This window comes from Rana temporaria, chromosome 3, assembly GCF_905171775.1.
Source record: "Rana temporaria chromosome 3, aRanTem1.1, whole genome shotgun sequence".
NCBI classification, from domain to species: domain Eukaryota; kingdom Metazoa; phylum Chordata; class Amphibia; order Anura; family Ranidae; genus Rana; species Rana temporaria.
The window spans coordinates 473,256,016-473,276,324 of NC_053491.1; the positions used below are offsets into that span (position 1 = coordinate 473,256,016).

The 20,309-nt window shown below is 46.7% G+C and overlaps 1 protein-coding gene across 1 annotated transcript; it reads left to right on the forward strand.

Moving 5' to 3' along the window:
* Positions 1 to 1,146: 1,146 nt before the first annotated feature.
* On the forward strand, positions 1,147 to 2,076 carry LOC120930992 (olfactory receptor 1468-like). The gene has a single exon (XM_040342122.1). The coding sequence runs from the start codon at positions 1,150 to 1,152 to the stop codon at positions 2,074 to 2,076; it is 927 nt and encodes a 308-aa protein (XP_040198056.1). The 5' UTR covers positions 1,147 to 1,149.
* The last annotated feature ends 18,233 nt before the right edge of the window (positions 2,077 to 20,309 follow it).

A 20,309-nucleotide genomic window follows, 5' to 3' on the forward strand; every position in this document is an offset into this window, starting at 1 on the left:
ATTAAAAATGGTCGTGTGTATGCGGCTTAACTCTTTTCTTTTTTTAATTTTACTCTGAATTGTGTAAAGTACAGTGGGCCAGATTCACAAAAGAGATATGACGGCGTATCTCCTGATACGCCGTCGTATCTCTGTGATCCGCCCGTCCTAACTATGCGGCTGATTCATAGAATCAGTTCCGCATAGATAGCCCTAAGATCCGACAGGTGTAATTGACTTACACTGTCGGATCTTAGGATGCAATTCTATGCCGGCCGCTAGGTGGCAAGGCCATTGCGGTTGGCGTAGAATATGCAAATGACTAGTTACGGCGATCCACGAACGTCCGCGTTACCCGTCGCTCTAACTTTACGTTGTTTCCGTCGAAAAAATTAGGGCTGAGCCCTAGGTGTTCTAAGCAGTGTTAAGTATGGCCGTCGTTCCCGCGTCAAAATTTTAAAAATCACGTCGTTTGCGTAAGTCGTCCGTGAATGGCGCTGGGCGCCATTTACGTTAACGTCTAAACAAATGTTGTCCGTGCGACGTCATTTAGCACAATGCACGTCGGGTAATTTTCCCGACGGAGCATGCGCAGTACGTTCGGCGCGGGAACGCGCCTAATTTAAATGGTGCCCGCCCCATTTGAATTAGGCGGGCTTGTGCCGAGCGAAGTTACGTTACACCGCCGCAAGTTTACAGGTAAGAGCTTTGTGAATCAGGCACTTACGCTGCAAACCTGCGGCGGTGTAACATAAATGGGATACGTTACGCTGCCGTGGAGCAACGTAATTGTATCTGAATCTGGCCCAGTATTCTTTGGAGACCGATTGACCAGTCTTATCCTTAATAAAATTAGATCTGGTTGATTGCTGCGTGTAATTGCACTATGCATAGAACTTCTCTTGTTGGTTCTGTTTTTGTTTGTTTTGTTTGTTTTATTTGTATTTGTCCATCATACCTTATTTTCTTTCCTCTCTCCCTCACTTCCTTCTTTTTTTTCTATGTCTTGCCTTCCTCTCTACCCACCTACCTTTTTAATTACCATCTTTTTTTCCTTCTCTTCTTTCTCACCACTGACTCCCCCACCATGCTCATACAAATTTGGTTGGAATCATTTTTATCTGCTGAACAAACTTGTTTCAAATAAATGTTATATTCTGTTCTCAGGTTATGGATGAAAAAAATGTGACTGCGATTACTGTGATACACCTCTTGGGGTTTCATATTCCTCCAAGCATAACATTGTTGGTCTTCTTTCTTTTTCTGATATTTTATTGTGTTACAATATGTGGAAACCTCCTGATCATCACACTGGTGTCCTACAGCAAATCCCTCCATTCCCCCATGTACTTCTTCCTCTCCCAATTATCTGTATCAGATATCTTATTAACAACTGATGTTGTTCCTACCATGCTCCGTACTGTTTTAGAAAATTCTTCTACTGTATCAGTTTCTGAATGTATCACCCAGTTCTATTTCTTTGCTGCAACAGAAAGTTTGGAGTGTCTTCTCCTGACAGCGATGTCTTATGACAGATATGTGGCCATCTGTAAACCATTACATTATACTTTATTAATGAGTCACCAATTTTGTTGGATAACAATTATCACAAGTTGGAGTTTAAGTTTCTTAGCGGTGTTGGTTTACACTTTAACCATATCCACATTACAGTTTTGTGGTCCCAATATTGTTGATAATTTTTTCTGTGATCTTGACCCGATCCTCCAACTCTCCTGCTCTGACACCACCATCGTTCAACTAGAAGCAACGTCACTGAGTGTAGTGTTTGCTGTAATCCCATTTTTTATCATAATTGTATCGTATGTTTATATTGTAGTCACTATTTTTAAAATCCCATCTATTACTGGGAGGCAGAAAGTTTTCTCAACATGCAGCTCCCACCTGACTGTTGTCTCCATTTTTTATGGTACCATTGTTTGTGTGTATTTGATACCTAGTAGAGGACAGTCATGGGATATCACTAAATTCTTATCCTTACTGTACACTGTAGTCACCCCATTGCTAAACCCAATTATATACAGCCTGAGGAATCAAGAATTGAAACAAGTTGCAGGAAAGTTTGTAACAACTTTTTAAACTTTAATGTCAAAAATAATTAAAACATTTCAAATTACTTTACCAGGCTATAATCAAATAATGAAAGTGAGTGTAAAGCCAATTGATTTGTTTCCCATTTTGGAAGGAGTGGGGGCAGGGCCGATCCGCCCTATAGGCTCACTATGCAAGCCGCTTAGGGCCCCCGCAAAGCTGCGGAGGGCCCCACAAATTACTAGAGGCCCTGCCTGGTGAGAAGTAATTTTCAGCCCCTCACCCTGCTTCTCAACTCGCTGGCTGCATGGGAGAAGAGGTAAGAAGTCAGAATACCCCGCTTCTCACTTTAATGTAAGATGTAATTTCCGACAGCAGAACACCCCCTCCCCCCGCTTCTCAACTTTAATCTTTAATGTGACATGTCATCACTGTGTCTCAACTTTAATGTGACATGTCATTTTGCTTAGGGCCCCAGGGAGGTCAGGATCGGCACTGAGTGGGGGAAAGATTAAAACACATTTTTCTTTTTTTTTCTTTCTTTCTTTGTGATTCCTGTGATAACTACAGTGGTTTCACCAGACAGAAAGTAAAGGGAAATCTGCACCAAGGTCACCAACAAAAATAAAAATCTATCAGGGTGTTAGTCTTCCCCTACTATACTAAATAATCTGAGCTAGATTCAGCATTCTTTTACGTCCGCGTATCTATAGATACGCCGCATAAGTAGAAAGATGCGCCGTCTTATCTATGCTTGCCATTCTGGTAGCTAGATACGCCTGAATGATAGCTTCCTCCGACGACGTAAGTGTTAGTATGTCGTTGTATCTAGGGTACATATTTACGCTGGCCGCTAGGGGCACTTCCGTAGATTTACGTATAGAATATGTTAATGACCTAGATACGCCAATTCACAAACGTACCTGCGCCCGCTACGCCGTTTACGTAAGGCTTACGTCCGGCGTAACGTTACCCCTGCTATATGAGGCACAGCCAATGTTAAAGTATGGATGTCGGAACAGCCATCAAATTCTACGTTGTTTACGTAAGTGGTACGTGAATGGGGCTGTGCGTAGGTTACGTTCACGTCGAAAGCATTGAGCTGATGTATCTTAGGGAGTATATGCAATGTGACTCTGAGCATGCGCGTGCATGCGTGGATCGTTAGTGAAAAAAATTACATGGGGTCACAGCTACTTTGAATACAACACGCCCACTACCTTCCCCATTTGAATTAGGCGGGCTTAAGCCTGCCTATTTACCCTACGCCGGCGTAACGTACGGCGCCAGATCTTACAGAATACCGTTCTGAGCTCACTGATTTACGCCGGCGTAGCGCATATGAGATGCACTACGCCGGCCAAAAGGTACACCGAGCTACGTGAATCTAGCTCTTTATATTTTTCTCTACTGTTTTGCATGTTTGTGGTTCATGGCTCTTTCTAACATGTTTCAGAAACCATTTTGCATAGAAATAAGGTGGAGTTGAGGCCTAGGTCTTCCTTCATGGCTAAAGCAGTACCAATTGTTTACATTGTAGTTCCTGCCTGCATTTTCTTGACCAGGCAGGGACACTCTTACAATTAAAGTGATACTAAAGCCTAGTTTTTTTGCTTAAAAAATAACAAACATGTTATACTTACCTGCTCTGTGCAGTGGTTTTGCACAGAGTAGCCCAGATCCTCCTCTTCTCGGGTCCCTCTTCAGCACTCCTGGCCCCTCCCTCCTGATGAGTGCCCCCACAGCAAGCAGCTTACTATGGGGGCACCCAAGCCGAGCCACAGCTCCGTATGTCCATACAGATAAGGAGCTGCAGCTAGACCCATCTCCCCAGAGGCGATTCAGTTCGCATGCGTTGCGCTATACAAGTCATTCATTCATTCATTCATTCCTCATGGGCTCACTAAATTTATTTGACAGCAGTGGGAGAAAATGGCACTCCACTGCTGTCTCAGCCAATGAGAAAGGAGAGTCTCGGGCAGCCGAGTCTCTCCATGCCCTGAGATGGGCATTGGCAAGTATTAGGGGGGCTGATTGGAGCTGCTGCAGAAGGTTTGACGAAACCGCTTTGGCACCCCAATTAGATGCTTTTGTCCACCAACCAGCGCCTCCTGCCCTCCAAACCTGTTCCAAGCAGATCGAGAGCTACTGTAATACCAGCCCTTTTTACCCCAAACATCGTACACAGACAAGATGTGAGGTTAAATCCAAAGGAATGACTGTTTATTGAACAGAATGCTTTTTATACACTTAAAAACGTGTATAAATATGCAATTGATCCTTTTGTAAAATTATTCACAAAAAATTATCTCACAAACAAATTAATTAAAAAATTACTCATTAAAAACACATATACAGTATATATATATATATATATATATATATATATATATATATATATATATATATATATATATATATATACAGTATATATATATATATATATATATATATATATATATATATATATATATATATATATATATATATATATATATATATAATATATATGGAAAATGACGTCATCCGCGATCACCTTTTTCAAAACACAAAAAAAATTCAAAAAATTGGGATATATACCCTCATTAACCACTTAACCCCCGGACCATATTGCTGCCCAAGGACCAGAGCACTTTTTGCGATTCGGCACTGCGCCGCTTTAACTGACAATTGCGCGGTCGTGCGACGTGGCTCCCAAACAAAATTGGCGTCCTTTTTTTTCCACATATAGAGCTTTCTTTTGGTGGTATTTTATCACCTCTGCGGTTTATAGTTTTTGCGCTATAAACAAAAAAAGAGCGAAAATTTAGAAAAAAAATGAATATTTTTTACTTTTTGCTATAATAAATATCTCCCAAAAATATATATAAAAAAAACATTTTTTTCATCAGTTTAGGCCGATACGTATTCTTCTACATATTTTTCGTAAAAATCGCAATAAGTGTTTATTGATTGGTTTGCGCAAAAGTTATAGCGTTTACAAAATAGGGGGTATTTTTATGGCATTTTTATTAATATTTTTTTTACTAGTAATGGTGGCGATCAGCGATTTTTTTCGGTACTGCGACATTATGGCGGACACTTTTGACACATTTTTGGGACCATTGGCATTTTTATAGTGATCAGTGCTATAAAAATGCATTGGATTACTATAAAAATGCCACTGGCAGTGAAGGGGTTAACACTAGGGGGCGGGGAAGGGGTTAAGTATGTCTCTGGGTGTGTTCTAACTGTAGGGGGGGTGGCCTCACTAGGGGAAATTACCGATCTTCTGTTCATACATTGTATGAACAGAAAATCAGCATTTCCCTCCCTGACAGGCCCAGGAGCTGTGTGTTTACACACACAGCTCCCGGTCCCCGCTCTGTAACAAGTGATCGCATGTGCCCGGCGGCGATCGTGCCCGCCGGGCACGCGCACGGGAGTCAGGGGCGAGTGGGCGGCACACGCGCACCCCCAGTGGCCTGCGCGAGAGCCAACATTATATTAGGTGCTCTCGCGCAGGTGAGCCGACTTGCCGACGTAAAACGACGGTGGGCGGTCGGCAAGCGGTTAAATACACCTTAAATCTAACAGGTACACATAATTACACTAACAATACCATAAAATTACCTATTCGAAATGAAACAATTTAAGTCAAACTCAACATTTAAGCCTGCTGGCGAGGAGACCTTGGTCTCATAAATCCAATAGGATTCTCGGGGGCTCAATTGACGGATGTAAAGTCCGCCTCGCCAGTGCTTGGAAACTTTCTGGATTCCCCAGAATTTCAGGCCTTTAGGGACTCGTTGGTGGTGATTCCTGAAATGTTTGGAGACACTATGAGTTCTATCTTCTTTCTTTATATTTCTAATATGCTCTCCTACCCTTACATGAAGCGCACAAGAAGTGCGCCCCACATATTGGAGTCCACATTCGCATTCAAGCATGTAAACTACACTTACTGTAGTACAGGTGATCAACTGTTTAATAGGATATTCAGTGTGACTGCGGAACAAAATGATTTCCGTTTTTTTAATATTGGCTTTAACATGCTTGCAAGTTGCACAGCGACCGCAAGCCTGACAAAAAATTAAAAAGTTTAGGCTGAACTATGATCGGTGGATCAACCACTCCAGGGGCTAAAAAGTCCCTAAGGGAAGGGGCCTTCCTGTAAATTAACTGTGGGTGATCAGGGAGGGCCGGACCCAAGATTTCATCACCTTTGAGGATTGGCCAATGTTTAGCCACAATTCTCTCGAATTGTTTATGGCCCACTGGGAGCAGGATGTGGTTTTCCATGATAGGCCACCACAGCTTCTATGTTACAGGAGATATATTGATGACTTGGTAATGATATTGGAGGGCGACATGCCCACTCTCCAGTTGTTTATGGAAAGGCTCAACACTAATAATAGGAACGTAGGCCCAGATTCTCGTACATCGGCGCATCCTTATGCGGGCGTAGCGCATCCAATCTGCAATTTCATGGGCGTAAGTGGGCGTAAGTGAAAGTAGGAAGGAAGTGGGCGTGATACATTTAAATGAACCGTGACTTTATGTAAATGAATGTCTGAAAGATCGGCGCATGCGCCGTCACATGATCGGGTATCCCCCGCCCCTATGCGCATGTGCACACCGCGATTGGTGAGTTGCTCAGACCAATTGATTACGCCCAGTGCATTTAAATACGCCCAGACATGCGCCCATCGCGTGCAAAAGTACACCTGTTAGTTTAGTCTTGGTGAGCTTACTTTTGCTGTGCTCTCCACGGCAGAGGAGAGGGCCATCATTCTTGCTGGCATGGAGAGGCACTATGACTGCCTCCATGGGTCCCGCAGCAAAACGACAAGCAAGGGGAGAAGGGACGAGATCCTGCAGAGGATCACTGATCAAGTGAATGCTGTGGGCAATGAGGCAAGGAGGCCCAAAGATATTTCAAAAAAGATAAATGATCTAAGGCGGAGGGTCAAGGACAAGATGGCCCTCATGGCGAGGCATGCCAGGGGCACTGGTGGGGGACCTGCCTCAAGGGTCCGTCTGACACCTGATGAGGAGGTAGTTGCCCGGTGCCTTACCAGGGTGCAAGTTGAGGGAATGCCGGGCTATGATTCTGTTCATCCGCCCTTGAGGACAGGTAAGTGTGTTTTATCTTCTTTATGGTGTGTAGCATGTGAGGGGGTGGAAGGGAATATGTGACAAGTGTGTGGGTCCACCAACATGTGAATGTTTTGTGTCATCCACAGATGTCCAGGATGTAGCTGGGCCGTCTCGTGCCCCTGCCCGTCCCACACCATCCCCTGATGCTGATGCCCCTGCCCGTCCCACACCATCCCCTGATGCTGATGCCCCTGCCCGTCCCACACCATCCCCTGATGCTGATGCCCCTGCCCGTCACACACCCTCTTCATCTGATGAAGATGCCCCTGACCCCCAGGGAAGGCAAGCAGCATTGGTGGAGGAGAGTGGTGCCCACACCTCCATTGAGGAGGTTCTTCAGGATGCGGAGCATTTGGGGGAGGAGGTGTCCCTGTCCCTTTTCCTGGAGGAGTTATCCACCTTGGCTGGTCCATCCCGGACCTCAAGCCCAAGATCCACCACATCCTCGGACTCTATCTCCAACCCAGCCACTCCCTCTGTCTCCATCCCCAACCCACCCCCTCCATCTAATCCCTCCCCCTATGCCAGGCCTAATGCCTCTCGTGGACCTAGGAAGGCACCGAAAAGAAGCAGGGGGGTACCCGAATTCCTGCCTGACCACTGCGCAGGAAAACCAGACCCGCCTTATGGGAGCGATGGCCCAGGACATCACTCGAGTGGCTGACAGCCTTGGGGAGAGGGGACATGTCACCGATGTGATTCAGGACGTTGCAGGCAACACCACTGCAATTATAACCTGTTTGCGGGATCTCCAAAACACCACCGCAAGCCTTGTGGAAGAGGTGCAGACCCTAAATGAGTCCGTCCAGGGCCACACAGCTGCCATTGTCGGTGTACAGACAGAGACCAATAACCTCCCGAGGAGAATAGCGGTGGCATTAGAGGGCAGGCCTCCAGCCCCGGTGGATGCTCCTCTGCCTGATGCAACCCCCCCTCAACCAGGCAGTTGAGGAGCCGGGGACGAGGCCGTGGCAGCAGGCAGGCCAATTAGTTTAATTTATTTTTCTTCTTATTGCCCTGGTAAAGAGTTTTTTATTTATTTTTTGAATCTTGCTCTGGTAAAGAGTTTTTTATTTATTTTTTGAATCTTGCTCTGGTAAAGAGTTTTTTTTTTTTACAAAAGCACACGGTGAGGCGTGCAGAATAGTGTGACTGGTGTGTGAATGGGGGGGGTGACACTCCTGCCAGCAAAGGGGTGTGACCCTCTGCCGTGTGAAAGGTGTATGAATGTACAGTGACATAATTGGAGCCTTGGCGCGGCGTTACTGCTCCCTAAAACCATGTGGTTTACTTGGGTCTAATCCAATTCGATGAGGATGTGGGGTGTGTGTGCTAGGGACCACAGTGGGTGTGCACACATACATTCTCATTGTGCCATGTTTAAGGTGTGTGTTTAACGTTCAAAGAGACGTTCAACGAGGCATCTCCTGATTGCTGATCCCTCAGCAGACGGGGTACCCTCAGGCAGGGGGGGAATGTCTGGTTGGGGGGTCAGGTCATCACGTAGCTCAATCTGCAGGCCCCTTCTCATGGCGAAGTTGTGCAGAATGCAACATGCCCCGATGATCTGGCACACAAAGTCTGGGGAATACAACAGGGTACCCCCAGACTTATCCAGGCATCGGAAACGGGACTTCAGGAGGCCAAAGGTGCGTTCTACCACTCCACGGGTACTTATGTGTGCAGCATTGTATCTTTCCTCTCCTGGAGTTTGGGGGTTCCGGAATGGAGTCATGAGATGGGGTCCCAGTGCATATGCAGAGTCACCTGGAAGGGAAAAGACAGGAGGATGTTAGTCATGCATGTGCCCCTTGTGATGTCTGCATCATGGGGGGGGACAGTCATACCTGACACCCATGTCACTCACCAACCAGCCAGCTGTCCCCATACACGTTCTGTTCAAATTCCATTGGGATGTCGCTTTGGCGGTATATATAGCTGTCATGGCTGGATCCTGGGTGTTTGGCACGGACGTGCCATATGAGGCCTTGGGCATCCACTATGACCTGGACATTGATTAAATGCCAATGCTTCCTATTGCAGAATATGTGCTCTGTGTCATGGGGGGGCTGTAGTGCCACATGGGTACAATCAATTGCCCCGATGGTGCGTGGGAATCCAGCAATTCTGACAAAATCTGCCCTTGCCTTATTCCGCTGGACCTCCTGGGTGGGTCTGATGATTTGGTTGGACATGCGTCTCAGGATTGCAGGGACAACCTGGTGCACACATCTGCTCATGCTGGTTTGTGACATCCCAGCCACACCTCCACTTGTGCGCTGAAAAGATCCACTGGCCAGGAAATGCAGTGTTGCCAGGACCTTGAACAGTGGCTGCACTGCATGTGAGCGTTGTGTTGGGCTGGTGAGGTCATCCTGCAGGATTGTGGTTAATTCCTGGATGGCTTGAGTGTTGAATCTAAAGAGGCGATACACCTCTGCTTCCCCGATGGCAAAGACGTCTAATGGCGTTCGGTAAAAACGCTCCCGTGCCCTCCTCCTTCTCCTTCTTCTTATAAGCGCCTGGGCGCACACTAGTTGTGCTATGACCATGCCTGCCCCTGGCATGTTGGCATACATAAGTCTTGTCCTGAAAGTGTGATTGCTCAGCTCGTCCGTAAGGGTGCTGCTAAAGCTGCTCTCCAGCTGACCTGCACATGTCTGGTGCAAAGTTGCCCCTGCTTTTATGAGGGGCAAGTTTAGACCAGACGTACAGCTTATGCGCACCACGCGTAGCCTGCGTCGGGCGGTCGTACGTTCGGGAATCGGCGTATATTCCTCATTTGCATATTTGATTCGGAAATCAATGGGAGCGCTGGGTGTTCTCGGCGTAAATGTGCGCCTACGCTACGCCGGCGTACAAACGTTGCGCCGATCGGAACAAGACTAATTTCTGGCGTACCTGGTTCTATGGGTACGGCGCATCGATACGACGGTGCATCTGTACACTTACGTCGCACATATCAAGGTGCGCCGGCGTAACGCCTTTGAGAATCTGGGCCATAGTCCTTACAACGAGACCCTAAAGGCCTGAAATTCTGGGGGATCGAGAAAGTTTCCAAGCACTGGCGAGGCGGACATTATATCCGTCAATTGAGCCGCAGAGAATCCTATTGGATATATGAGACCAAGGTCTCCTCGCCAGCAGGTTTAAATGTTGAATTTTAATTAAATTGTTTCATTTCGAATAGGTAATTTTATGGTATTGTTAGTGTAATTATGTGTACCTGTTAGGCCCTGTACACACGATCAGTCCAAACTGATGAAAACGGACTGAAGTTCAGTTTCATCGGTCCAAACCGACCGTGTGTGGGCCCCATCAGTCCGTTATCCTTCGGTCCAGAAATTTAGAACTTGCTTTAAAATTGAACTGATGGACTGGTAACCAATAGGTCAAAACTACCCTGTTGATCAATCCGCTGAGCAAAAAGGTGAGACGAGAAGAGAGGAGGCCATTGTGCTTATGGCTTTTTTCTTTGTGTTGGTGTTAGAGGTCAAGTTCCCAGGGGAGCTGGACCCTGTTTGGGGCTCCCGTCCGTCCCACCCCGACCACAAATGGTTGTCAGCCATCGCTGCCGGGGGGGGGGGGGGTGATATCCTGGGGGAAATTTCCCCGGTTTCCCTAGCCTAGGTTCCCCACCGCCCTCTGCCATGGTCCCCATATTCTTTCAAATTTCCCGTAATTCCCTTGTCGAGTGAAGTACACTCTCTCGTTGAAATTGTTAGCTTCATAGATGCTAACCAATTTTCTACCGACGGAGGAGTCTGTGCCTGCCATTTTTGGGCTATCGTCTTTTGTGCCTGGAAGAGGCATCTCAATATAGCTTCCCTATTGCCTTGAGGAACTCTTGTATCCTCTATACACCCCAAGAGGCAAATCCTAGCCACTGGGTCAAGGGATATTCCAAATACTTTGTTTATCTTCTCTATTATTTCCACCCAAAAGCCATAGAGTTTGGGGCACTTCCAGACCATGTGTATTAGATCTCCTTTATCTTTGCATCTCGGGCATTCATTATTTTGTCTCCACCCTAATTTAAACATTTTGTGCGGGGTATGGTATACCCTGTATAATAAGAACAAGTGGGATAGTCTTTGCGCAGGGGCAATTGAGACCAGAGCGCCTTGTTGAAGGATCCTATCCCACAGTTTGGGTGAAATTGTTCCCAAGTCTTTTTCCCACGCTACTTTACTCTTAGCCGGGCCCGCTCTGCTTATCGCACTAGTGCCAAGACTATTGTATATTGTTGATATTAAGCCCTTGGCGATTCTTGCATTGATTACCTTTAGAAGGACGGGGATCTGGGTCCATATAATTGTTTTAGAGCTAAATTGTGCTTGAATAGCATGGCGAACCTGCAAGTACTTGTAAAATGTTTTGTTTGAAATATTAAATTCCCTTGTTAAATCTAGGAATGTTTTTAGGGTGTTATCCTCGAACAGGTGCTTTAGGCGGGTTATACCTTGACTCATCCACTCCCTTGATTCTTCTATACTTGTTACTTCCTGTAAGTTGTTATTTTTCCATAGAGGGGAAAATTCTGTTGGGCCAACATATCCCAATAGGGTCTTTGTTATATGCCAAACTTTAATAACGAATTGTATGGTTGGGTACCATTGTATACCATGCTTTGTGACCTCTTGAAGGTAAAATGAATGAGGTGAGAGGTCATCTTTACTTCTTGTGGAGGATTTCTATCTGGTCACCTGCTCTGAACCTGCATCATTTAATGAAATTCACTTGGATTTCTCTTATACACATTCACATATGGACTTTTCTTATTTTGTATTTTAATATGTTTGCGCTGCACTGTTTCACTGTTTATGTTGCTTTTGGGAAGTTTATTTGAATTTATCCTAAGTGCTGGCTAGCATTATTTTACATTTTAATTTTATTTAATTTTATTTTTTCAGTGCTGAATACTTTCTTTTGTTATATGTATTTAAACACGCTAGCACTGGCGTGTAGTCGCTTAAGCTCTCAGGGAAGCTTTATCCTCATCCAATGCCGCTTGGTACCCATTACAGGTCAGTCTATGCACTTGTTCATAGCAGGTCTCTGGTTCTATTTATACTGCAGCGCCTAACTTGGGTTTTTATCTTTATTTCTTTCCATCTACAGCATTTCTGCACTGTTTATCTGTGGACTATCTGCCCAGTATTTATCAGTGTGATGCCTGTTGTATTACACTAGGTTACAATTTAACTTTGCTTTCCTCAGTTACCTTAATCCAGTGCTTCTCAAATAGTGGGGCGCGCCCCCCAGGGGGGGCCCGAGGCTCCATAAAGGGGGGCTCGTTCCATACCGCGGCGATCGCGCCATTTAGTATCCGCTTCTGTCCCCAGCCTCCTCCGCTAGTTAGAGGAGCGGACGGCGGGAGGCGGGACATTTTTGAACTGGGGGACGGGACCAGAGAGGTAGCAGCCTGTCATGTTGGACGGCAGTTGATTGGCTGCTAGGAGGCGGTCCTAGCAGCCAATCACCAGTTCGCCCAAAAGTCTCCCCGCCCCGCCCAGTGCTGCTGCGGCTTCACTTGACGAATGTCCCGCCTCCTGCTCTCCGCGCTGAAAAGTTACAGGTAGGGGTGGAGAGGGAAGGGAGGAAAAATATATGGAGATGTTAAGGACGAGGAGTGGGGACTGTGCTGTGGGGGGAAAGGGGGGGTTATGTGATGGGGGAAACTGTGTGCAGGATATGTGATGGGGGTCATGTAAAGGGGGCAATACTGTGTGGGGGGATATGTGATGGGGCAATACTGTGTGGGGGGATATGTAATGGGGCAATACTGTGTGGGGGGATATGTGATGGGGCAATACTGTGTGGGGGGGATATGTGAAGAAGGGCAATACTGTGTGTGGGGGGGGATATGTGAAGAAGGGCAATACTGTGTGTGGGGGGATATGTGAAGAAGGGCAATACTGTGTGTGGGGGGGATATGTGAAGAAGGGCAATACTGTGTGGGGGGATATGTGAAGAAGGGCAATACTGTGTGGGGGGATATGTGGATACAGTGTTATGCAGAGGTGTACTTATAACAATTTTATAGACAAATGATACTATTTACAGTCGCGCGGGGGGGCGCAAACTGTTTTCTTCTTCCTAGGGGGGGGGGGGGCATGACAGAAAATAATTGAGAAGCACTGCCTTAATCCAACTATTCTGGCGCTTCCCCAGCCTTGTTGTTTTGTTTGGTATCAACCTTCAATACCATCATCGCCTCTGCTAATTTATTGGCTGACTTCATCACCAAGGAATCTAACCTAAACTATTCCTGTATTATAGGATTCCGCTGCTAATATTTTATACTTTAGCAAGTCCCTAATCTCCTTCACTATAGATGAATGACTGGCGGCCTATACGCCTCTTGCGTGCTTTACCTTTGTGTGATTTTAACATGGTATTCCCTGATACCTACTGTCTTGGCTACTTTAATACCAATCATATTTCTAGTGAGTATAATTTTTCATTTTTTCCATCACCAATACCTCAATTGTACTTCCTTATTATTGTGTACCATGGTTAATTCTTACTGAATAAAGCACCTTATGTTTATCAATGTTTATAACTTCCTTATTAATTATGAAACATTTCTTTAGCCTTGTTACAATATATTCCACGTCCCCATAGTGTTAATTTTGGCGCCTCTGTGGCCTTGTGTGATTTGGATGCCCCCCTAGTGGCCCTCTGTGCCCTACTACGCTGAGAACCCACCCGGTGCCTTTCTGGTCCACATATCTATGTATACATACACTGTACTTCCCGTAAAAATATCTTTATTATTGTCTTATAAATCTTTTTTCCTTTCTATGTAGCATACTTAATGAAAGCTTTCGAAGAAGTGTAACGATACGCGAAACATGTCAAGTCAACTCAGTTTTTTCGCCCCAACATACATCAAGTATAGTAGTCAATTAACCCTCTAAGGTTACCGGTGTATACAAATAATTTCATTATTGTTCGCTCCTGGAGGGATTTGTCTATGGTTTGCTCCACTATCTCTATGTTCCTTGACTGGTGTTAGAAGGCTGTTTAAGTATGATGCTTTATCAAGTTCACTGTGAACTATTTCCATATGCTAACTGTATTAATAAAACTTTTTATACTTTTTGAAAAATAATCTCTTTTGTGCATTACTGTGCCTATAAAGTCCATGAATAGCCCTGTGTATTTCTCCCTAAACATATATTAGGACGCGGCACACTTATTATCTTTATGTATCCGCAGTACCACTCTGCGTGATGATACATTCTTTCTTTATCTCAACTTCTTCATTCTCTGCCCCATGGGCTGAGTCTGTTGGCTCCACCCACCTCCTCCCTCCATCTTCTACACACTGCAGGTTGCAGCGTGGAAAGAACACCAGAGGAAGAAACAGTGAACACTATCATCTGATGCTGCCCTGCCTGCAGACAGTGCAATTACTGGGACCCCACTCATCTCCATTAGTCCTGCATGGGAGTCCCTCCCCCCACCAGAGCACCAAAATATTTTACTAAAAGTGAGTGAAAAAATGTATCAATGCTGAAAGAACGCTGGATGCAGGACAGGCCAGTAGCTCAATTGCATACTGTGCATGCTCTGGCCAGTGATCCATCCTCAAGACCCAGTAAGCCAGAGGATTTTCGGTGGGAAAGGTGTCCAAATCTGATCTTGCCCCTAGGTATTCCCGAACCATGTAAAACAGACACTGGCGATGGTTGCTGGAACCGGTCATACCTTGGGGCTGTGGACTAAATAATTGACTGAATGCATCGGTCAGACGGCCACCTTCTCCACCGCTCCTTCTGTGACTGACCGAAGCCTCAGCAACAGGTTGTCCAGGACCAGGATTTTGTAACCTCCCAGTCTCTGAGAATGCGTTGCACAGACCTTTCTGCAAGGCCTCCCGAAGATGTTTCATCTTCTGCTCCCTCTGCGCCGCCAAGATAAGGTCCGAAACCTTACCCTTGTAACATGGATCAAGGAGGGTTGCCAGCCAGTAATGATCCCTCTCCTTGATAGCATGAATACAAGGATACTTCCGCAGGCTTTGCAGGATCAGGAAGGCCATACAGCATAGGTTTGCTGAGGCATTCGGTGCAGAGTCCTCTGGTTCACTGAGGATGACATGATCTGCAGCCACCTCGTCCCAGCCACGTACAAGTCCATGGGTTTCTTGGGACTGTAATTGATCCCTTGAAGACTGCTGCTGATGCTGAGTGCTAGGCTCCACCTCCATGCTGACACAATCCTCCTCCTCCTCCTGTGTGATAGGCGGGCAAGCATGAACACTGTCTGGATAAAGGGGGCCTTGAGAGGAAAGGAAGTCCTCCTCTTCCTCCCTCTGTTCTGCCTCAAGGGCCCTGTCCATTATTCCACGCAGTGTGTGCTCCAACAGGTGAATAAGAGGGACAGTGTCACCGATGCATGCACTGTCACTGCTCACCATCCTCGTGGCCTCCTCAAATGGTGCATTCATCCCTGATCATGACCCACTGGCGTGGAAAAAAAACAAGCTCCCCTGACCCTGTCCTGCTGCCATATTGGCACAGATACTCATTGATGGCCCTCTGCTGTGTGTGCAGCCACTGCAGCATGGCCAACGTAGAGTTCCACCTGGTGGGCATGTGACAGATTAGGCGGTTCTTGGGCAGGTTGTATTCCTTTTGGAGGTCTGCCAGCCGAGCACTGGCATTATATGACCTTCGGAAATGCACACAGTTTCCTGGCCTTCTTCAGGACACGCTGAAAGCCCGGGTACCTGCCCAAGAACCACTGCACCACCAAGTTAAGGACATGATCAAAACAGGGCACATGGGTCAGTTGTCCCTTTCGCATGGCAGAGAGGAGGTTGGTGCCATTGTCGCAAACCACCATTCCTGGCTTAATCTGGCATGACGTCAACCACCTCTGAGCCTGCCCCTGCAGAGCTGACAGAACCTCTGGCCCAGTGTGGCTCCTGTCCCCAAAGCACACCAGCTCAAGCACTGCATGGCATCTCTTTGCCTGCATACCTGCGTAGCCCCTTGAACGCCTATGGAGCACCACTGGTTCAGAGGAAACATCAGCACAGGAAGAGGCCACAGAGGAAGAAGAAGAGGAGGGGGTGGAGGAGGTGTGTCACAACCAGTAGTAGCATTTTGGAGGCATGGTGGCGGAACAACCTCCAACACTACTGTACATTGTCCTGCATCCTTCCTAGCTGCCAGCAGAGTCACCCAATGCGCCGTGAAAGATAGGTAACGTCCCTGTCCATGCTTGCTGGACCATGGGTCAGCGGTAATATGCACCTTACCACTGATCGCCCTGTCCAGCGAGGCATGGACATTGCCTTCCACATGCCGGTAGAGAGCCAGAATCGCATTCCGTGAGAAAATGTGGCGTTTGGGAACTTGCCACTGAGGTACCGCACATTCCACAAACTCACGGAAGGGGGCAGAATCTACCAACTGAAAAGGCAGCAGTTGAAGTGCTAGCAATTTAGCTAAGCTAGCATTCAACCGCTGGGCATGTGGATGGCTGGGAGAGAACTTCTTTTGGCGCTGCAGAAGCTGGGGCAGGTAAATTTGCCTGGTACAATCTGACGTCGGTGTACCGATAGTAGATTGCCCGCAAGTACTTGGCTGTGACACACCTAATTCTACATCTTCAGTCCTATCAGTGCAGGCTTCAGAGAGGACTGTGGGTATAGTGGGGTTGGAGATCCTAGCTGATGAGGAGCAAGAAGAGGTCCGCTTTGTTCTTTGGTGTGGGTCTTTGAGGTACGCTTGCCAACAAACTGCATATCTGGTTGACAATATGTCTGGTCAAGCATGTGGTGCCCAAGCGGGTGATGGTTTGGCCACACGAGATATGCTTGAGGCATATGTTGCAAATAGCAGCGGTGCGGTCTGATGCACTCGTCTCAAAAAAGGCCCACACCAAAGAACTTTTGGAATAACGCTGAGAGACAGCAGCGCCCTGCACATGCATAGCTCTGCATTGTGATATAGTCAGTGTGCTGCCCTTAAGCTAGCCCCTAGAGAGCAACCTGCCTCATTTGGAGATGTGCCTCCTCCTCCTCCTCTTTCCTATCAGGCACCCATGTGGAGTCAGTGACCTCATCATCCAAGGAGGATGAGGACGGCTTGGTCATCCACTCTTCCAAGTCTTCGGCATGTTGGGGCTCAACATGGCCAGCTGCCTAAAAAAAGCATGAGCGTGTTCCACGGTCACGTGCTGATGAGGATGCACCGTGTCCACAACCAGCACCGTTGCCTCTAAACGCAGAGCCTGCTTGCCTCTTTTATCGGCTTGTGACTCTCTGCCTCTACTTGTTGTCCTTTCAGACATACTAATGGCCTGCAGGGAGATGTAGCTGCACAAATACTGACAATACCTGCTGATCCCTGCCCATGGTATTAATATGAGAAGATCCCTGCCTCTAATATGAGAAACACCAGTTTTACGTAGCTTTAGATGTACACTGTACAGAGGACACAGACAGTACACTACGTGAAAATACTTGCAGAATGATCCCCTGCCTGTGTTATTATTATATGAGCAGATCCCTGCCTCTAATATGAGAAACGCCAGCTTTACGTAGCTTTAGGTGCACACTGTACAGAGGACAAACAGTACACCATGTGAAAGTACTTGCAGAATGATCCCCTGCCAGTGGTATTAATATGAGCAGATCCCTGCCTCTAATATGAGAAACATCAGATTTAAGTATCTTTAGGTGCACACTGTGCAGAGGACACAGACAGTACACCACGTGAAAGTACTTGCAGCTAGCACAATCACCTGCCTGTCAATATATTAGGAAGAGCGGATCTAGTTAAACTCAATACAGTGTATAAATATATATACAACACCTAGGATGCATATATATCCTCTACACACTGTGGGCCAGATTCAGAAAGATCAGCGGATCTTTCTGCTGGCGTAACGTAACTCATTTACGTTACGCCTCCGCAAGTTTTTCAGGCAAGTGCTGTATTCACAAAGCACTTGCCTGTAAAGTTGCGGCGGCGTAGCGTAAATTACCCGGCGGAATTCAAATTTGGCGGGTAGGGGGCGTGTATCATTTAAATGATGCGCGTCCCCGCGCCTAACGAACTGCGCATGCGCCGGCTGCGACTGAATCCCAGTGCGCATGCTCCAAATGACGTCAGCAACTCGTCATGCTTTCGTCGTGAATGTAAATTACGTCCAGCCATATTCGCGAACGACTTACGCAAACGACGTAAAAATTTCAAAACTCGGCGCGGGAACGACGGTCATACTTAACATTAGCTACCCCTCATATAGCAGGGGTAACTATACGCCGGAAAAAGCCGAACGCAAACAACGTAAAAAAAAAGCGCCGGGCGGTCGTTCGTTTCTGAATCGGCGTAACTCCTCATTTGCATATTCCTCGCGTAATAATACAGAAGCGCCACCTAGCGGCGGGCCTGGAATTGCAGCCTAAGATCCGACGGTGTAAGACACTTACACCTGTCGGATCTTAGAGATATCAATGCGTAACCTGATTCTATGAATCAGGCGCATAGATACGATACGATACACCGTCATATCTCTTTCTGAATCCGGCCCTGTAACTCTAACTGACTAGCCTGCCTGCCTACCTAAATGTGGAACAGACTCCCTCCAGAGGTGGTTCTGGCCAGCTCAGTAGATTGCTTTAAGAAAGGCCTGGATTCTTTCCTAAATGTACATAAAATAACTGAGTACTAAGATTTGTAGGTAAAGTTGATCCAGGGTAAATCCGATTGCCTCTCGGGGGATCAGGAGGGAATTTTTCCCCCTGCTGTAGCAAATTGGATCATGCTCTGCTGGGGTTTTTGCCTTCCTCTGGATCAACTGTGGGTATGGAGTTGGGTGTATGGGATTGTATTGTGTTTTTTATTTTGTTTGTTTATTTTTTTGTGGTTGAACTGGATGGACTTGTGCCTTTTTTAACCTGACTAACTATGTAACTATGTAACTATGTACCTGCCTGCCTGCTCTATCTACCTGCCAAAAATGACACTTTCTCTCTCTCTCTGTCTCTCTCGTCTCTGTAAACCACCGCAACACACTACACAATGCTGCCAGGGAGGCGGTCTTATATAGTGTGGGGCGTGTACTAAACCCCCTGAGCCATAATTGGCCAAAGCCACTCTGGCTTTGGCCAATTATGGCTTTCCGTTTTTTGCAAGCTGTGATTGGCCAAGCATGCGGGTCATAGTGCATGCTTGGCCAATCATCAGCCAGCAAAGCACTGCGATGCCGCAGTGAATTATGGGCCCGTAACACGCCACTCGAATTTGGCGCGAATGGGCGCACGCAGGTTTGTGAATCGCCATATTTCCCTCATTTGCATGTTTGAATGACTAATCAATGGGAGCGGCACCATGCTCCCAGCCTAAATGTGCGCCCACTCTACGCCGGCGTAAGCAAGTTACATCGGCAGGGTGAAGCCTATTTTTAGGCGCATCTCTGTTTGTGGGTCTTGCGCACAGATACGACGGTGCACATTTGCACTTACGTCGGCGTAACTTGATATACGTCAGTGTAAGTGCTTTGTGAATCCGGGTAATTGTTTGCCCTAAATACTAGAAATAGTAACTGAAAAACAGGTCCATCTAAATATGGGTGGAGTGGTCAGTATTTTTTTTTTGTACAATTTAACTTTGAAATAATTATTACATTTTTGTATTTTATTTTTTATCAGCCCTGTTGGAGGGGGGGGGCTTTGGTGAGATATCAGGGGTGTAAACAGACCCCTGGTATCTCCCCTTTGAGACAGGGAGGGACTGAAGATAGAGATCCCCCAGTCCCTTTCTCTGCAGCCTCAGCTACACTGAAGATAAATGGACATAAAATGAAGCATCATACGTTTTCGATGCTCAGTAATGAATGGACAGTCAGTGATCACTCGGAAAGGGAAGGAGTCGGTAAATTACAGATTTACCCTCTGCTCCCTCTACTCTCCATCTTGATAGATCTGGGCAAAAAGGGACCCGGAGGGTGACACAGAGGGGGACCTGAAGGAAAAAATGTATCTGGACCAGAGGAGGACACGGAGAGCTGGGGAGAATGCAGGGGGACCTGGAGGGTGACACAGAGGGGGACCCCGAGGATAAAATGGATTGGAACCTGGAGGAGGACACAGAGAGCCATGGTGGATGAAGGGGGAC